Here is a 20897-nt window from a genome sequence, read left to right on the forward strand (position 1 = left end):
CTGATGTCGGTGTGTGATGTTTGTTTTGCTTTTAATTCTGTTTCTTTTGTTTGCCTCAGGAAGTTATAAAGATTATGTCAGATATTCATGTTGAGCATCTTTTTCCTGTTTTGTGTCAGCAAGATGGATTGGTAGTTTCCATTCATTTCCTGGGTGCTAGATGATTACGTCAGAGCAATCTCCATGACATTTTGGGTTGGCAGTCTTGTAATTAGCCTTGCTAAAAAGCTAATAATAGAATTTAATGATACTTAACTGTGGTTCACCTTCCAGTCACCAGTCTTTTAGGCAGATGACATGCTTTGGGATGTCAGGATATGGAAAACCACATTGTAGATGCCTGTGTTTCAGTTTTAAAAAAGTATTTTCATTTCATTTTATTAAACAAAAAATTCAGCTCCTGGGAGTCTCATGAATTCAACAGCATTAAGTCTAATCATTAACTTTATTAAATAGATGGATTTTTCACTTTTTGCATAGAGTTTTTTTCTGATTTGCCTTGAGCAATCCTCGTGGACTTAGTGTTTTCCCAGGATGGCATACTCAGTTGTGCAGAGCATGTACATTGCCTTTGCTTGTTCCTTTCATTGAAAGGAGTGGTGAAAGTAAGATTTCTTCACCAAAACAACTTGTATGTTTTCAGTTGTCGTAGGTTTCAGAGATCAGATTCTCTTCTATTTCATTTGTTTATTGCTATGGCATTTTGGACGTGCATGTTCTGTGTAATTTTGTTTCTGTAGATGAAATATAAAAATGAATCATGTAACATAGCCCTATTTTGGTCTGTAAAGTCTACATGCAAATGTAGGCTAGTGAAGGAAATAGATTTCTGTGAATGCAATTTCACAGTTTTTTCCCCACAATGAGTATTGTCCTTGAACATAGGATATTAAGTAATACAATTTATGATTTTTTAAAAATCCTTTTCTTTCCTGCTTGTTTGGTGAATGGGGTTAATGCTCTTTCTGGAGTTTTGAGGTAGAGCAACAGAACCTTTACCTTGGTGTTCATAGCAACTGAGGTTTTCTTAAGTGATTGGACTTGTTTAATTGGAGTCATAGAGTGCTTGCTTCAAGTTATCTTAATGTGACTCAAGCTCCATTGCACTGAGCTTGAATGAAGTTGCTCAAAAATCTTAAAAAAAGAGGTTTTATAATGATTTTCCTTTCTCTATGCCTGCTACTAGAAAACTAAAAAAGGAAAAGTACCAGTAGCAGGATCTGTCTTGATGAGCATCTCATCAGCAGTGGGTCTCTGGCTGCTGTGAGGCTGTAATGTGGCTGCTCATCCAAAACCCCTGTGCCACATCAGAGTGTCAGGCATGGCGTTGAGCTGAGTGTCTGCTCACAGGGCAGCCACAGCCATGTGCAAATAACAACCTGTGTCATCTGTCAGGGATGTTCTGGGAGAGCTGTGTTCATCCTGGAAATTTTCTGGTTAGTCTTTAAAATGCTGCTTCCTGCTCGTATGTTCCTACAGCCCTGGTGCAGCATTGCTGCCAGGCTTTCATTCCTGAGTCAGTCTGCCTCCCCCGTGGCATCCAGGGACAGATGCAGCTGGCTGGCAAGGCACAGGTGCTCCAAGTGTGATCTGAGAACTGCAGTCCCAGGGCTGAAGCAGAGACTGCTTGCTCTACTGGAATGCTTGACTTTTTGATGGGGTTTTCGCTTTTTTGTTTGGGTTTTTTGTGTGTTGGGTTTTTTTTTTCCTTGTTTTGTTGGGTTTTGTTTCTTTGTTTTGATTTTTAGTTGCTTGTTGTTGTTGAGGATTTTCTTTGGTTTTTTGTTTGTTTTTGTGATGGCTTTTTAAAAAAAAATCTCTTTGATTCAAGTGCTCTTGGGAAAGGGACACTGACTGAAGGAGAAGTTTTGTACTCTGTACTTGAGACTTACTGGGTTTGTGTATCTACAGTCTTTGGTCAAGTAATTACCATGTGTTTACCAAATATTTAGTCAGCTGTGACTTGGTGGGCAGCTGGACTAGATGATTATTGTAGGTCTCTCCCAGCTGAACTATTCTGTTCTAAATATCTCATAGGTTGTGTGGGATCTAGTAAGGAGTCAAAGGAGTCACTTTGGCTGTAACAAATTTATTGTCTGCTAAGATGTCTCTGTTTAAAGCCCCTGCTGCTTCAGAGTTGCCTGGAGAAGCTGTGGCAGCTGGCAGGTTCAGGGCCAGGCTGGGTGGGCTTTGGAAGGTGTCCCTGCCTGTGGTGGGTGGGCTGGAACTAGATGCGCTCTAGGATCCCCTCTGACCCAAACCATGCATGGGATTCACAGGCATTGCAGCAACTGTAGGGAACTTGTAGAGGAGTCCAGCAGCCTTGCTGTAGGATGAGAAGAGCTGCTCTTTTACAACTGCAGCTTAGCATGTAATAAAATATATGGTCCCTTCAAGTATTAAAGTTTTAGTTGTGGATGTCCTAGGTCATACCTTTCGGCACCGGTAGTGACTTGAATGAGCAGATGTGTTTGCGTAAGGAGCATTAGGCACACAAGCAGTAAAATCTTTAAAAATGGTGGAAATTGCAAGCAGAAGAGTGGAAAAGCCCTAAGTATGATATTCTATGAGGGAAGACTCTGAGACTTGGGCAGAAGCAGTGCCCCTGTGGGCTCCCTTTTTCCCCTTTGTGAATCAGATTTGGAAGAGTACTGCAGGCTCTGTGCTCCTATCTTTTTACTGTCCATAGCACTAATACCCTGAAATCTCTGGTATACTGAGGAATTCTCAATACATGGTTTATGTTTTTTTCTTCTTTTTTTAATCTTAAAGTCAAATGTGAAGGTGACAGGAAATAGGTTCTTGATTTGAGTCTATTCAAATATGTAATAAGCATAAAACTGCTAGTTGAGGGCTCAGTGCTATTTAAGCCATTTCCCAATGTGCCAGTTCTTGCTCAGTGGGCTGGTTGCTTTTTTAAACTTGTTATGACAGATGTAGCTTGGGAAATCCACGTCAGTCTAATCCTTTAGCTTCCAGTAGAGATGTTTTCTAGAACGGTGAGGCTGGTGTCTCATGTTTTCAGAATCTATAGAGTGATCAGTCCTGCATTGTTTCTTTCTGGTAGATGTTAATAATTTTGACCTCTTTAAAATACTGGGAAGTGTACTCAAGGATTCTTTTATTCCATGTGCTAATATGGATTATTTAAAATGTCAAAACTGTTTAAACAATAAATGGTATAAAATGTGATGTATTAGACCTGAGATGTATGCTGACTGCCATATAAAAGCCAGGAGGAGATACTGACATATTTTTATTAACATATATAAACATTTCGATTATGCAAATGGTGTTTGTTTTTATTTCCAAGTAACAAATGTATGATTACAGTACATATCCATAAAATATACACTTCTACTTGCTTAGATGAGTTCCTAGCATATTTGTTTCTCTGCAAACCAATTAAAGAGTAATTTGTTTTAGGATAATACTTCTAATGTCATCACTGAAAAAAATATTTGCCATTTAGACATGAAGTATTGCATTGTCTCTTTTTTTTTTTTAAGTGGACTGGTGGAATCTCTAGATTTGGCACATACCAAACAAGGAACGGATGTCAAAATGAGACATTCTGCCTTGAGCTTAGCTTTAGTCAGTAACTTTTTCCTTTGAAGAGGAAATTTTGAATCCTTGCAAAGGAGAGATTGTAAAGTGAAAGATGCAATACAATTGCTCTTGTATCAAATTTACTGTACCCCAGTACTTCAGAAAAAACAAGATCAGTCTGTGAAAATTGTAAAAGAGAAGCTACCTTTTGAAGTATCTGCATAGTTTTCCTAAGTCTGCTTTCTTCTTCACTGTCTTTGCTATCTTAATAGCTTCAGGTCTGAGTAGCTCAAGAGCAGTTGAAGAATATGCAGAGACCTGAAGGAGATGCACCACTTGATTCCAGCACATAGATCTAGGTGATGTGATTGGACACTTCCCATCTCAATCTTCCTTTCTGAACCTGCTTGGACCTATTTTCCTTCTGACATCTGTGATTCTATGTGCTGTGGCATCAGGGACTGATCAAATTTTATCAGGCTGAGTTCTCAAAGTGCTCCTGGCAGAGAAGCTTTTAGTTAACCCATAGTTCACTGAAACTATTCTACTAGTGTGTTACTTAGTGCCATACATGAAAAAGGGTTCTAGATTGTGATAGCTGGGACATCAAAATACTCAATTGTCTGTTATAATATGAGGAAAAGCATAATCTAGAATTAAAGTCCTGAAAATATTTTCTGTGAATTTGTGTGCCTCATGCCTGAGCTGTTTCTTCATTCCTCATATTAGTTAGAAAAAGCCACTACCTTCACAAATGTTCCTTCAATCTACTTTAGGCTCATTGTTTTTCTACTTCATGGTTGGTACCAAATCACTTTGGCTTCTATGGGCACCTTGATAGTATTGGAAAAAAACTAAAGCACAGAGCCATTTCACTTTTGTGAGACCCCACTGCAGCACTGCATCCAGCTCTGGGGTCCCTAGCATAAAATAATGTGGACCTGCTGGAGGGAGTCCAGGGAAGGATCACAGAGGAGATCAAGGGTCTGGAGCACATCTCCTATGAACACAGGGTGAGAGAGCTGAGGTGGTTCAGCTTGGAGAAGAGGAGGCTTTGGAAAGACCTTAGAACACCTTCCACTGCACAAAGGGGGTCTACAGAAAAGCTACAGAGGGACTTTTTACGAGGGCTCATAGTTGTAGGATGAGGGTTTAAAGTGAAGGGGTGTGGATTTAGAATAGATGTTAGGAAGAAATTCGTCACTTTGAGGGTGGTTTGACACTGGAACAGGTTGCCCAGGAAAACTCCATCCCTAAAATTGTTCAAGGCCAGGTTGGATGGGACTTTGAGCAACCTGGTTGAAGGATTGGGAGCCAGATGATCTTTAAGTGTTCCTTCCAACTGAGGCCATCCTATGATGCTCAGAATTGAACAGACTTTTCTCCTGGTCTGCTACTTGAAGAAGTAGTGACCTCTGTGCATCCTGAAGGACAATAAAGTGTTATGTCATTTCTTCCAGAAAAGAATCAAGGAAGCTTGATAAATAATGCAAGGATGAACAGTTGCCAGCAGCTGTGTTACAGGGCAAAAAAATCCCAAGGGTATTAGGAAGGTATTCAAGTTTTCAGTTTTATGTACAACTTACTGAAAAAGTTCAGGAATTGCCCAGCAAGGTATGCAGTCTATCCTAGCGCTCTTTTTCTGGGAACAGTGAACTTTTATTATGATATTTGAACATCTCATGGTGCTGTTTTTGATAAGACAGTGATAGAGCAACAGCAGATTAAAGTTTTACGTCCTGACTCATATGAATTGAGTAGACTAAGCAGCCTCTGAAATCAAATGGAAATGGTTTTGAGACACTAATTAGCTAATCAAAGAAAATAATTCTGGGATTATTGAAATAGGTTATATATTAAAAAGCTAAAGCTTTTTAGTTTTATGTGCCTTTCTGTTGCTGGCACATTTTTCAGCTGTTAAAATGTTACATGAATAAGGAATTGCCAGTAGACTTCGTTTGCTCTGTGATCACATTGTTCTTGCAGGGCTCATTTGGTCCCTGTCATCATAGTCCTGTTTTAACCTGTGTGCACAGCTGCAACTTCTTTCCATGATAAGTTTCTTCTTCCATTCCCACGTGTTTGAAGGAAAGATATAAAACCTGTTGCCTTTTGTTTTGTTTTGTTTTTTGAAATATGCAAGTGCTGGGGACTTCAGGTAGCCACTTTTTTGGGAGGAGGAGTGCTCTTGTCTGGAATGCAGGAAAGTTTAAAGCTAAGGGACAGTTTATGTCATGCTCTTCCTTTGTGAATGGATAATTGCTTTGCAACTCTACTTAAAAATAAAAAAATAAATCACGCTGTTAGGTCTGCAGTAACTGCGTACCAGATGTCAGTATTGGCCTGCTGGGACACATAGCAAGACAAATACATGATTTGATAGTCTGATGCTGGTTTTATCTTAGCATTAAACCACTAATCCAACAGAGCCATAACCTAGAGAAACAATTAAAAATTCAGAACCACTGTGTGTTTTCTTGGGAATTCTTCTTTATCTGCCTGTCTTCCTGTTGTGCTGTGATGGCTTACATGAGTGGTGCCTGCAGAAGTTATGTTTGTACTTGCAGTGGAATGTATTTCTGCTGTGCTTAGTATGCATGTGATTTACAAACACTAACAATATCGAGGCCATATGCTTCATCCTTTGATGGGTTCTCTGGAAGTAAAGTGGCAAGCAGATGTGAACAAGGCAGGCAGGCTTCTGTTTGCAACAGCTGAATGCCTGCTTGTCCTACAAACGATGCACTTATGTTTAAGTGAGAAGTTGTTAATCCAACTAATCCTGAGCGATTAAGGAGTTTGTATCATTGTTTATAATCTAAAATAGGAGGCTTGAAGTAATAATCAGTTTTTCAGCTAAACAATTCTTGCTCATTATACATCATGCAGGATTGAGGAGATGGGTGTCCATATGATACATAATAAATGACAGCCAAAGTGGAATTGTAAGTAGCTTTAGCTGTGTTTTTCAGCCTTAAAAGCAGAGTGATGTTTAAAAAGCTTTATATGCTCTTGTAGCATCTCTCAGATACACTGAAGTGCATGATGGCCCAGCTTTCATCATGCATGGTTTTTTATTTAGCAGAGATGTGTAACCTCACAGATTGCAAGTAAAAGTCTAGCTGAAGTGGATATACCATATCTCTGGCACTCAAAAAGTTGTACATGAGACATACTGCTCTAAGGAGGAGTATCCATTGAAAACAAAGTCCTTTGTATTTGCACATAGTGCAGTGACCATGGTGTTGGACAGTGACTAGGAAAGCAGTTCTAGCACTTGCTATCTCTAGTGGGCAAACTGCCTTTACTAAGAGTGCTTCTATTTACCTGTGGATCAGAATATATTTATTTTCTATGTAAAATGCCAACAAACCTGCAGTAGAAAAATGACTGTATGTATTAAGGCTTTTTAAAATCTATTAGTGTAAAAAAATTCTCAGTACTGATTCAAAACTGACTCTTAATTTTGGATTCCGCTTCCTGGGGTATGAGGCACCATAAAAAACCTTCCTGGTTATACAAGATGAAAACTCGGGTTGTAGATTCCACTTCTGCTTGCCAGTCTGGACAACTTGTTGTCTATAGTTCTGTGTGAATTGTGTAAATGTATCATAAATATCCATTGCCTGATTATTATACATTGCATATTTATATGGCAATTTCATTAACCATATGCACTTGCTAATGTACAGCCAATTATAAACGTAGTATAGCTATGTTTTAGAAATATTATTTTTCTTTCACTGCTGTTATTTCTTGCCTCTCATCCATGTCAGGTTAAAGAGTATGTATGAAGGCACTCAGAGTTTTTAGTTTTCTAAATAATAATTAAGAAAAAAGCAGCTACCAAGAACAGAAAGTAGCCTAACAGTATTCTGCTATCCAGATTTTTGTTTTTTCTCTATACAGCATATTGAAACAACTGCTGTTTTAGGTTGGTAGGTTCCATGCTGTCTCTAAAAAGGATTTGTCATACATTTTATTTTTTATTGTCCAAATTTTGAGTAATATTTTGGGGATTTCTTCAATCAGTGTATAGTGAAGGCTCTTTATAAATCAGTGTATATTGGCTCTTTATAAATCAAGTATTGAATATTAGAATCAGTAAGAGGAACTCAGCTTCCCCATGTAGTTATTTTGGGTAGTAATAGGTATTTCTGTGACCTGTCTGTAGCAATTTAGGGCTCAGACACGACTGAATTAATTCTGCTTAAAGAGTTCTTAATCACGGGCCAGCTGAGCAGTAACCAACGACATGAACTTGCAGCCTGTTGGGAGCATGAGGTGAAGTATTTGAGCTTGACCTGCTTAATCAAGACTCAGCCCAGGATGTGTTCATTTTTTGGGTTTTACAGAGTGTGTGCACGGGCTGTCCATGACAGGCTGTGCTGAGCAGGGGGAGCCTCACAGGTGTGATGGCTCGTGGCTGAGCCTGACCACAAAGGGAGGTCTGTGCAGGAGTTCAGCTCCATGCAGAATGATGTGTGGACATGCCCAAGCTTTGGCACATACTGATAATACTTTGGTCATACTTACATAGAGTGAGCTGGGTGTCCAGAGCCTCTCCACTGCTCAGGTTCTGCTTCTCCTCTTCCTGTCAGGAGTGTCCTTGGCCCTTTGGGTGTATCAAGGCTCTGCCATGAGGCCAGGCCTGAGGCTGCTGCAATCGTGCATTAGGAGTGCACAGACATGACTCTGAGCATCCGTGGGCTCAGGGGAGCACTGGGGAGCTTGCGTTAGGCTGTAGGCCATAAGCATGTTCCATGTCAATGGTGTGGGGACATTCCAGCTGTTGGGATGGGCCCCTTTGCCAAGTGCTCACGCTTGACTGAAGTCAGCGCTTCAGTCGGTCACGGGGACTCTTTCCAAAGCACTTAGCAAAGGCAGATGAGATTTGTAGGCAGATTGACCTTGGGCCATGTGAGTGGTTTGAGGACATCTGCAGCTGGCAGAATGAATGTACAGAGCTGGGCTGTGAGCTCTGTCAGGCTTTGCCTTGGTAAAGGGATCTGAGCACTCAAGCAGGATGGGCACGTACCCGTTACTGCCTCACTGTCAAATGGTAGTTGTGAAATTAGGCTTCTCTGTAACGCACTAGGAGATTTTGCATGAACAGTTAGACCAGAGTTAGATTGTTAATTTGTTATCTTGGTATTGTTAATGAATTATCTTGGTATTGATGGAGTTTATTCACATGCTTCAGTGCTATTTGAAATCACAAGGCTTTCCTCAGGTGGAGTGCTGTGTGTGAATGAGTTTGGTGCTGATAGAATCTTTTTCTGGAACCACTTTCATTTTAGTAGTCAGTACTGCATCTTTACTCAGTATTTCTTTTGTTTCCGAATTGTGATTATTGTGTGATTAGGAGTAGATGGAAATCATAGAGCAGAGACTATTTCTTTAAAAAACTAAGTATGTTTACCTATGCAAGTGTGTATGCACAATATGTTGCCAGAAAATGTCATGTTTACATGGTTGACTTCTATCCGTAGTTTAGTTCACAGGTACTTTTAACCTTGAATACCAATGGCAAAAATGTAATGCCTCAAAGAATTTATTAGTTTACACCAGAATACTTAAATTGTTATCACTGAACGTGTGCAAACACCTTTCAGCATACTTTGAACTTCTCTTTGTAGTAATTTAAATTGCTCCAATAATGATTGCATCCAAGACTGGCTAAAAAAGCATGTGTTTGTACATTTACATAACAGTATGTATTTTATCTAATGTCGTTTATTCTCTTCACAGAAAAGACCAAAAACCAGCTATTATAAAGTCAGCCTTGAAGACTGTCAGTGTCAGAGCTTCACAAGATCTAAAAATTTAAAATAGACTCATTCATCCTTAAAACACTTCTCTCACCACTTGAGCTTTTTTCAAGATACTTGATAAAGCCAGCAGCATATTTAGTATTATTTTACAGATCTGTCCAAAGGAGATGATACTTGTTAGGGTAAACCATTATGCACTATTTCATGAGTGGAAAGAGATACAGTCACATATTGAAGAAGAGTAGCTGGGTTTACTTCAGGCAATAGACTTTGCAATTAGTTTTGAGAATAGCATTGCATGCCTTAAAGAGCTGTTTTTATGCTCTGCTGTCTTCACAGCAAAGTATACAATCTCCCCTCTGTCTTGTAGGCATTTCCTGTACTAGGAATTTTTTGCTGAAATTTCCCACTCTTGCTACTCCTGTTTCAGCTCATTGGCTGCTGTGCCAATGAGGGCACTTGGGACTTCCTCTTAATTCAAGCACTGCATTGTGTAAACTTCTAAACAGGGTCAGACAACATAGTGTTGCCAGCTGCACATCTGCAGCCATCTAGATTTGTGGCAGGAGCAGTAAAATAGACATTGTGCAGCAGAGTTAAAAGAGTGACAAAATTGGTGCAAATCATATTTGCTGAAAACCCACCATAGAGAAACCCACCATAAAGAAAATCCACCATATTTGATCTACAGAATTTACAGAATCACTATTGAAAAGGTCCTTCCACTTGTGTTTTTATCAGATAAAGAAAAATGGGGTATGTTGTTGCTGTGCAATGTTTTGTGAAAAAGCTTGCTGGCTAATTCATTCCCATTGCATTGTTGAGCAGGGGTAAGTAATTATTAAAGCTTCTGGTGGTTATAAACAGGCCTCTACCCCCACTTGTATGACATCATTAAGATTCTGTTTCTTATAAACATCACTTCAGTATCTTAATTTATTATAATGGCATTCTTAAGGAGAAATAATTGCATACTGTGAGATTGCAGCTTTCAGTTCTGAGGGAGGAGATGCAGGGGGAATGGTCACCAATTGTTTTGTGTATGGGCTTGCTAGTTGGTTGAGGTGAGGCTAGAAGAGGCCTTTCTGACCTCTTTTGGGTCCTTTCTCCCTGATCAGCATCTCTTGTGACTGTTCTGGGAATAACATCATAAGTTTGCCTGGTCAGTGAAGCTTGAAAAGTTAGCTTCTGTATTCTCTTTGACTGTGTTACTCAAGGTTCAGTGCAAGGTGCTGTCTCTACTTTTCTCTACTTGAAAGCTTCTATTTGGTCACTTGTTTCCTGGCTCTCAGGGGCACTAGAAGTGTGGATTAATATTGTCAAGGTTTGTTACTGCTATTTTACTGCTGGTTTTATGCTGAATGCACATATTATGTAACCTAATGTGAGACAGCTCAGAATAAGTTTTAGTTTTAGACCAAGTACTTCTATGCATGGGCTTTTAAAGTATTTTAAATTTATTTTTAATGACATCTGGATTCTTTGCAGTAATGCTTACAATGTAAAGACATAAAGTATATTAGAAGAATGACTTTATTATGTGTTCAGGAGTGGGCATTGTATTTTTTGACTTATCTTTCTGATTTATCTGACCTGTTAAACCTCTTCCTCAAATATTTGGTACCGCTTCTCTGTAAAATTGGATTGTCTTCTTAGTTTTATTATTCTCTTGGGATAGTATTCATATCTAAGATGTATTTCCAGACTTTGGATGAGGTGTTGCTCTTAACCTAGAGTGCCATGGTTTTCATAGCTAATCCAGCTCCTGTTGAAGTTATTGAGCTTACTATCTTAGATTTCAACTAAAAAAGGGTTCCCCACCTTAATGTATTTAATTTGTTGGCAATTATACTGTAGCCTAAGGTAATTGTAAAGGAAGAGGTGCTTATACAAAGGCCATTATTAATAGGAGTGGAGCTACTTATGTGATTACAAAGAGAGCTATTTTATTTTGAAGGTAATTTCTAATAAAAAGCTTAGAATTATTTTATTGAGATGTCTACTTAAATTTATCATTATGAATCAAATATTAGTTTATAATTATAAAGATAAGTAATAAACTAGTTGTGTGTGTGTTTTGTAGACATACATATTTTGCCACAAAAATCCGGAAACAATTTTTGTGGAATCTTATGGGTATTAATCTTACGTACAGCATGTTTTTCTCATAGCTCTATTGAAACACAGGGTACTTAAAATGTTCCAGTGTTTGGTCCTCCATTTTCCATTGTTTGATGGCAATGGCAATTCAGTGAAAGTGGCTTTCCTTGAACTGATCTCTGGCATAATATATCTGCAAAACATCGCTGGCCTTGAGTAGAAGTGAGCTAGAAGTAAGACAGTGGGAAAAGCAAGAAATACCAATATTATCTTTCTTCTGAACCTCTGAGAACAGTTGGCTACAGTCATATACTGAGTGTAAAACCACTACTTTGTGACTGGAATCTTTAAGAGATGCCTTTTATGTAATCAGATTTTATTCAAACAGGGATGAAAGGCCGTTTATGCTGAATTTTGCAATTGAATGTTCATCCTGGGTAGAAAAGCGCAGTTGCATAGATCACCTAAGGCTTAAAATTCAGAGTAACATTGCTGTTGGAAACGATCACTGGTACGGGTGTCAGATGCATTGGTATTGTGTTTATCAAGGAATCACGTTTTCAATATGCACAGAAGGGTTAGAAAACCAGTGTGCCTCAGCAGACAGAACAATGTACAGTTTTCTTGGCCAGTGAAGAAACAAAGGGGTTTACCAAGGTCAGATCGTAAAGAGCCACAGTGTTCTCCACATGTGTCACTCAGAGTCCAGTGGAAGACTTCCTTGATACACCTGAGTGCAAAGATGAACATATATGAAGTTCATCTTCTAATAGAGAAGATAAATTATAGAGCTTTGAACATTTCATTTTTCCTTCACAAATGCCACAGTATTTTAAATGTTGAAGTTAAGTCCTTGAGAAAAATGAAAATTTTTTTTGTTGAGTTATTTTTCAAACTACTTAATGAAACAATTATATTTAACAACAACCTTTTTCATGTATCCATCAGCAATCAGGAGACTAAAATCAGTTGAAATCTGAATGATAACCTGGTCATATTACAACTCATTTTCCTAAGGAGGTGTGCTTGTGAAGTGTGGCGTTCAGAAACTTACGTAATGGCATCCTTGGTTTTTGTAAAAAGAAAATGAGAAAAATTTTAAAACTCTAAGAATTTCCTATGATAACCATATCTGGAGTATTAGAGCCTAAAGTAACTTCACAGTTTGAGATGTGAATTTATGCCTTTAGAAGGAAGTTTTGAATTAATTTTTCTCTCTTCCCCTCACCATTTACTAGGGGTTTTTATAGATGTAGAGATTTTCTCTAGATTAACAGTTTTTCTATGTTTTTTTGATGTTACTTTTTAAAATTAGAAAAGCTTGATGCATGGGTAAGAGTTCTCATGAATGTCTCTTGTCTACTACCTATTGCAATGTGTTCAGCAAGAATACTCTTGTCAGTATTGTAAAGCTGCCAGCATTTGGATAGTTTTAGAGCCAGGTGCCAGACGCTTACTTGGCCCCCAGACTGCCACATTGGCGTTCCTGAGCGTGTTCCTCACATCCTGGCCATTTCTAATTGCCTGGAGAGCTGCAGTGCGGAGCAGCTGCATGTTCTTCATCTCACAGTGGTACGAAAGATTCAGCAGCCATGAGCAGGAGCTGCAATGGCAAACACAGCAGGTGGAGAGGGCTGAACACAGGGCTCGGTGTGCAGGGCAGGCAGGAGCTGCAATGGCAAACACAGCAGGTGGAGAGGGCTGAGCACAGAGCTCGGTGTGCAGGGCAGCCCAGCAGGGCGGGCACACTGCCCGGGCTGTGTGCTCAGTGCTCAATCCTGGAGCATCAAGTGCCATGCAAGGCCCTGCTGTCATGTGCCACCAGTTGCCCTGTGGTGATGACACAAGGCTTTCTCTTAGGTACTGTGGGAACAGCAGGGCCTGGTAACTCTTTCTCTAAATGACCTTTTACTAAGTGACCAGCCTTGGCTCTGGCATTGTGTGATTTCAGCCCTGGTGCTACTCTGCAGGGGCTTTGCCCATCGGACACCCCAGATGGGCTCCAGAGATGCCATTGGCACACATGATCAGTTGCTCAGTTAAGGAAAAAAGGAAGCTCTTAAGAGACTCTGTACTTCAAAATATTTCTTTTTTTCCCTCTCATGTGGTAATGAATGAAGATAATTCAGTGAATGGTGAAGTTGTCCATGTCTCTGTGATTATGTTCTCATGTGGTTCATTTCTGGCTTCCTGCTTATAAATGCTTGGCTACCGTGTGCCTCTTGCTTTCAAATACGAGTAAAGTCTTTGTGTAGAGAGCAGCCTATACCATTGTTACATACTGAGTATGTCTACAATGTATTAAAAAGGGAAATAAAAATATTTGTTCCTATCAAAAGTAACATTACTGTTTAGTACCATATAGCCTTACTCCACACTATGGAGAACTAAGTAATGCAGATAATAGTGCACTATTAGATATGTAATCTTTTACTGTTATTTTTTCTTTTGTAAGTGGACATGACCAAATATATTGAATTTTAGTATTTTTCTCAAAAAAATATGGGGAGTACATATTTAAAACAAAATTTACAGGTTCAAAAAGGCTGAGTTTTTTCAAAATCTTTTTTTAGAAAAGTAGTTTTCTTTTTTACATCTTTTCTGTTGACCTTCAGAAGCTGCTATGCAGTAGGGTCCTATATCCTCATGTTAAATGCAAGAGAGGATATTTTCTATTTAATCAATACCACACAGATTTATCTAGGATTTATTTTTTCATTTTCTGCAGAAGTACTGGTCATTTGTTACTGTAGAAAATGTACTTCTCTGAAAATTGACCAGGGCATTTGCTGTCAGTTTAAGCAAGCAAGAAGCAATGAGAACAAGAAAAACACAAAGAAAATGGCCTCAAGGGGAAGCTCTGCATAATGAGCTTGAAATTGCTACTGCTGGAAATACTGTTGCTGCTTTTCCTGCCAGGGCTGTCACCTCACTCAACAATTTTAGCTTCAAGCGGAGAGCAGAGCTTTACTTTGAGCATCACTAAAGGCCAAGGTTTCTGCTGCTGGATTTCCCAAACTGAGGCCACTGTGCTCATTGGTACATGGATGGCATTTTTAAAGAGAAAATAGGCCAGGAATAGCCCATGGTCTCAAAAGTTAAAAAAACAAGGTAAAGAGCAGGAATAACAAAGCATATAGAAGCCATATTTTTAGAAGAGGTCTGCACCACACAAAGTGGGAACTCATAAATTAAATGAATAGGGAGGCCATGCAATTTAATTGATAACAATTTTCCTAGAGGTATGTAAATCATTCCCAAGAATTTTAGCTCCATTTCCATCTTGCCTGATAAGGAAGAACAAGGAAATTGATTCTAGAGAGAAAAGCAGAGCTATGGACTGCCTGAGATGCTCATTCCACCAAGGTTGTTTCTTGAAGATGGTCTCATAGAAGCCTTGGTTACTGTTCAAGTCACGTCTAAATGAGAGAAACACAATGAATGAAACAAAGTCAGAAGAGAAACTACAATGCACTGTATTGTAAAATGTTCTTAACTTGATGAGTTGAGCACATGGATGAATATTTAGTGGTCTTTTTAATGCAGTAACCACTTTTCAGTGTTAGTCATCTATCTAAGTGGTTACTGTAGTTACAGCACAACCCTGAGAATTGGCAGAGAGGGAATCGTGTATTCTGTGATATTCCCTAGCCTGTGTGAAATATTTCTTGAAGATTTGTGTAGCCTAAAGTAGGTGCTGGAAAGGTCTGTGACTGTATATACAGAAATTTAATCCCAACTAGAAATTATCAACCTTACATTTCAAGATTTATCTCGTTTAAACATATTCATGTACCTTCAGATATCTTGTAATGCAAGTGAATATTTAAGTGTCACTTAGGTCCTAGGACTTTATAAGGAGTTATGTGAAATATATGAAAATGTGGGTCACAAAGTAAACCTCATTATTATTTTAAGAAGTACAGATTTATCATCATTTATTAATACAGGTCCTGGCTGTTGTAAAGCATAGGACACACTAGGGGAGGTTTGTTTATGGAGTCAGTTTACTGGAAAATCAACAATGTCAGAGCTGCTCTAGCTCTAATATTTGGAATGAGTCAGGCTTGACATTTTGAGTTGAAAAGAACGCAGAATTTAGAACCAAGTTAAGAATATACTGGATGGAAGGACAAATTAGATTTTTAAATTGACATGCGGTGCTAAAACTAGGCACAGCTTGCCTGGATTCAGAAAAATGACTAATACAGAGAAAACCTGGACTTGGGTGGAGGGAATCAGTGTAAGGAATATGTGCAAAATGCTGTAAGAATCCTGAGAAGACAAGGAAAGGGACAGGTATTAGATGATTGGCAATAAATGCAAAAAATGTATTTGTAGTATAGACACGCCATGAAAATCAATCAGCTAATATATTAATATGGAGTTAAAGAGGTGAAACAGGAAGAAATATTAATTTTAGATCACATCCCTTTCAGATTCTGTTCCTGGCTGTCAAATGGATTGTCACATCACAGACAGATATGATTGCCATGGAGATAGTTTCAAGAATTTCTGTAATTTAATTTTTGCTGGGTTAATATTATTAAATGCTTCCATAAGAGTAAATGATCATCCTTATCGCTCTGTGTTGCAACATTATGTACACTGTTTTTATCTAAGGACTCTACAAGATGTTTATGCATATGTCCTTGAGAATACTGGAGAGCCTGCACTTGGTACTGTTAGACTTCAGATGAAAATTGTTCTTTTCCTTATAATTTATAGGCTGTAGCTGTATATCAAAATGGAAGGATAGCCTTAGGGAAGGATGGCCTCCCCTGCTTTTAAAATCTGTTAAAATATCTGTGAGCTAAGAATTTTAATACATACCTTTGGGAAATTTGTACAGTGATCTGAAGTAGTATGACCCTGGTAGAACAAGGTAAAATATACTTCTAATGTCCTCTCTTTTTCATTTCAATCATATTTCTGTACCTGAACTTGTGTAATTTTGTCCAGATGTTTATGTTGTCAGAACATTCAGATTCTCCGTTGCAATCTTTCACTGCCAGCTTTGGAATATTCCAAAAACTTTTGCCCTATGACTTAGAGAAGAAGTACACAAATAATTCTGTTGAATAAAATGTCACTTGTTGGCTGGTTACAACTGGCATATGCAGTAGAAGGGGTAATGGTTGTTCCTGTGCCAGCAGGAATACAGAAATTGCTCTTTCCAGGAATATACCAGGCATGCAAATTGCTGTAAAGTGCAGGGGGGGTATTGCTCTCCTTTTCCTCTGCCCTGTAGAGCTGATTATTGCCAGTGATGCTTGAGAGAAGAAGGGGAAGGAATTGCACTGGGAAGAATTTCTCCTGGGATTTATTGAGATTGAAAAGGATTTTTCTTCCATTTCTGAAACATCAATAGGCTGATTATTGAGATGAGCAGTGCCTGTGCTGAAGGATGGAGGAAAGAGAACAGCTTTAGCTGAGCTGCCAGTACAGAAAAATAAAGAAGCTGTATTTATTGCCAAATTCTAGAAGGATTCTCTCGAAGCATAGAGAGAATCCACAGAAGCATAGAGATGAATGCCTTGTGTGCTCAATGACTCTTAGTGCTACTGACAGCAGAGCACTGGGCCTTCTGTAGCAGAAGTTGTCTTTAGCCAAATTCCACATCCTTCTGACCCTTGCACCTATGTGCCCACCTTTGGAGTATTCTTGTTCAGCTAAGAACTTGAATGCTGCTATTCTTGGAACAGAGGGGTTTCTTCATACAGGTCACCATCAAAGACAGGAAATGTAACAGGGAAAATCTCTTGGCAGCAGCAAAGATCTAGATGCAGCTGATGAAGACATTGCTGGAAGTGAGAATCTCCTTTCCTATAACTGAACAGGCAGTTCTCTCTTTAGTAAACGCCAGCTTCCCTCCCAGGCAAGAAGACAACCTTTATTCTTAGATCAGCAGATTCAGTCTCTGCTCAGAGCTGGAGAGTTGAGCTTGCTGGCACTCTGAGTGCTCTTGCAAAAGGTTGAGCACTGTATCTCACAGATGCTTCCTTTGTACTGAATTCTGCTCTTTCCTGGAGTTTCAAAATCTGTGAAAATTTTACTGCAATCTATTGAGTTTGGCAGAAAGCATTAAAGGCAGAATCTGGCTCTATTCAGGTTGCCTAGTCCTTGAGAGGAAAGAAAAGCATACTGTGACTCACAGTAAAAGTATTAGTGTTTCTGTTCTCACCTTTATGAATCACATTAAAACTGATATTTTTGGTATGTTTTTTTCACGAGAGCTTTAGGGATCACTGGCTTGAGTTCTCCTCATAATTTGGATGATCTTGAATTCAAGGTTGAATTATTTTTTATGTATACTGATCATTTACTAATTATAGTTGAAGAAATTCTACTTCACTGGGCTGGAAATTTGCTTGCATCACAACAGAGAGAGGATATTTGTTAGTTCAGGTATTGAAATTTCTGTTTTATCTAAAAATTCCACTAGGATCTGAAGCCGGGCTAAAGTAATGGATAATGACTGTTTTGGTGACAAATTAAATATTGCTTTTTACATACCTGCGTTCAGACTTACTTTTGTTACTTGTTCCACATTATTTATAAGTAGCACTTTCCTCCACAGTTTAGCCCAAGGGTTTCTGCATAATCTACAAACAGCTAAGTAATGTCATTAATTGCATCCTTGCTGTTGACAACAAAATGTGCGCGTGAGTCAGTGCCCGCAGATTATTTTATTTATTTTGTAGATGTGTTCAGGCCTATTGTGATATATGAAAATATTTCTATTTTCCTGTTAAGGCAAAGGTTTAGAAAAACCTCAGCAGTTAATCAGATTGATGGCATTATTGGTTGTATTTGTGGAGTATTAAGATTTCACTTTGGTAGTCTTCATTGTAGTTGATCAAAGTGTGAGGTACCTGCCAACAAGTTTTAAGTTTTTCATGTAGAGGAGTGGAAGGGCCTTGCCTGTGAGTCCCACAGTGAATCAGGGTTAGAATCCAGTGGTTATTATTTGACCCTTCTGCTCTGCTTTTACATTATCCCTGCCATAAGGCTTCGTTTCTGCTTAAAGTCTTGGCTTCGGCTATCAAGTCTCAATCCATAATTAAAGTGAATAAATCAAAGGTCATGCTTTTTTGTACAGGTAAATACATAACCTAGAGACAATATTTTACATTCAAAATACATTTTTTTCTCATTTGATGATTTTTTTTTTGCCAACTATAATGTGAATGATATATAGATGTGAGAAATTTATTTTGGTGGAGTGTATATGAAACAGGCCATTCTTAATGTTAAAATATCAGTCGTGACACTTTGTTCAAGCATGAGGAACAGAGCTAAAGCCAGACTTGATAAACTTAGCTAGTAAAATGTGAATTTGAACCTTGTTAAGTACTTCCTGGCAAACCAAACCTCTGATGTGAGCAGGAGTTCTGTTATGATTTTTTTTTCCTTTTCTCTCTATCATAGTGCAAAATTTAAAGCTCAACCCTGTGAAGTGCTGGGTGTTAGTGAATGCATGTGGGGAATGAAAGGTTCAGCATCTTGCAGGATTAGGCCTTTACTGTGGTCCAGATCTTGTGCATTATGTGATCTGTTGTTCTTGAACTAATAGATCTTTCTCTTTCCCCTCATCCTGAAAACTAGGTTATGTTATGTTGAATACAAATCCTGGTTGTAATAATTTATTCTCTTTTAAGGCAAATAAAGTGAAGCAAGCCATAAGGCATATTTCCCTCATAAGTAGATTAATGTACAGAACTTGATTCACTTATGCTGTCTTTTGTACTGGTTTGGTCTTGTTTCTTTCAGATGAGATGTCTGTCTCTGTAATATTAGTGTATTTTACTTGCTGTAATCTGATGCACCATTTTTCTCCCCTTTTTTCTCCTCCCCTAAGATTATCGTTGGAGAAACTGCAGTCTTTTGTCTACAGTTAGCTACAAAGGATTTTGAAAACCAAGAAAAAACAATATTAACTGGAGACTGTTGTTACATAAATCCACTGGTGCGCAGGACCATCCGATTCCTTGGTATGAGCAAAATTACTGCTTTCATTTTCTGAATGGTGAGAGTGATCAGTTATGTCTTCATTTTGACCTGGGGAGAATATTCAGATAACCATATAACATTTCATGTGCAGTCTTGACTCAGGTGCAGTTTTCCTTTTATGTAGCAAATGAAGCTTTTTGGAAGTTTGGGTTAAAAAACAGTTGCAGAAACAGCAGTACAAGTAGAAAGAACTGGGACCACTAGAGGGGAAAAACAAGCAGCAGGCCTGAAGTGGGGTGAGGTAGAGAAAGGTGATATCCTTGTGCCATATCTATAGCTGATAGTAAATACACACACTCTCCAAAGCTGAGGACATTGGAATATAAATGTGTGTTTGAAGCCAAGCCAATTTAGCTGCTTTCTTAGCCTGGATATTGTATTATATCTCAGTCTCTAGCAGAAAACTGTGCAAAATCCATGCTACATTGGTTTTAGCTGAAACTCCCCGATTGACTTTAGTAGCTATGAGATGTCATCTTTTCTATTTAGTCCATTCTAAATATGTTTGGAGGGAGAAGTCCCACCATTCAAAATGTATATTGGTAACAGCACATTTTCAGGTGCTGCTCTTTAATACATGTGGGGATGCCATAGCAGGGCTCAGTTCTGCTGTTGGCTTCTCTCTCATGGCTGCATCTGAAGGAAACAGCTGGAGGGATGAAGCCCTGGGGCAGCTAATCCTGCTGTGTGCCCCAGTCTCAGGGGGAGGGAGGGCATGTGCAGCTGTGTCTGTATTTGCAGTGTTTGTGTAACAACTGTGCCTGCCTTCCTGGAGTGCGATTGCTTCCTGTAAGGAGACTTTCTTGTATAGGTCTGGAGGAGGTGCAGACTGATGTGAGGAGCTTCTCCCACTCCACTTCCTCTCTGTGTAATCAGTGCCTGAGTTTTCTTCCCACTAAGTGGTCCCTTCTTTCCTCATAGAAGCAAAAAAAAATTGGTAGGGGTGGCAAGAGTGGACAGAAACTCTCTGCTGTTGCAGCAGATGAAGCATTACTACCCATTATGCTCCTCCTGAGTGATGTGTCCAGCTGTGTTGTGCAGGGCACACCCTCAGGACTGGCTGAAAGGTCTTTCTGTGAAGTGACATGGCCAGGCACAATGTACTGCTCACCAGAGTCTAGCATCTTGGGAGGAAATAGCATTAATGTGACATTGCTGACCAGCCAGGATCCCAGTAATCACCCTTAGTCCTCTAGCTTTGCTAAGAAAAATCCTGACCTTTATAACTGTATCTTTCTGTGGAATTATGTCTGCTGGGATGTTGATCCTTTAAAGTTCTCATAGTGCCCCATGAAACTGGGATTTTCCAGAGCTCACCCTATATTCCCAGTGAATTGGAGTGTGGGAAGGGAAAGGTGATTTGCCCACAGAAATACAGGGGGAAATCTATAGCTCCGGTGGAATTGGAACAAGCATGGCTTTGCCTGCTGGTCAGGCTGCTGTGTTTGCATGTTCTTCCAG

General features: G+C 39.1%; 1 protein-coding gene across 11 annotated transcripts in view; it reads left to right on the top strand.

Annotated features, from left to right (window-relative positions):
• The window catches only part of PLPPR5 (phospholipid phosphatase related 5), a 182187-nt gene that overhangs the window by 139100 nt on the left and 22190 nt on the right, over positions 1 to 20897 (top strand). For all 11 annotated transcript variants that reach the window (XM_063165636.1, XM_063165635.1, XM_063165634.1 and 8 more), the window contains one exon: positions 19285 to 19417. In XM_063165636.1, the coding sequence (XP_063021706.1) occupies positions 19285 to 19417 (133 nt within the window). The remainder of the gene's footprint in view (positions 1 to 19284; positions 19418 to 20897) is intronic.

This window comes from Melospiza melodia, chromosome 11 (assembly GCF_035770615.1).
Source record: "Melospiza melodia melodia isolate bMelMel2 chromosome 11, bMelMel2.pri, whole genome shotgun sequence".
Lineage (NCBI taxonomy): Eukaryota > Metazoa > Chordata > Aves > Passeriformes > Passerellidae > Melospiza > Melospiza melodia.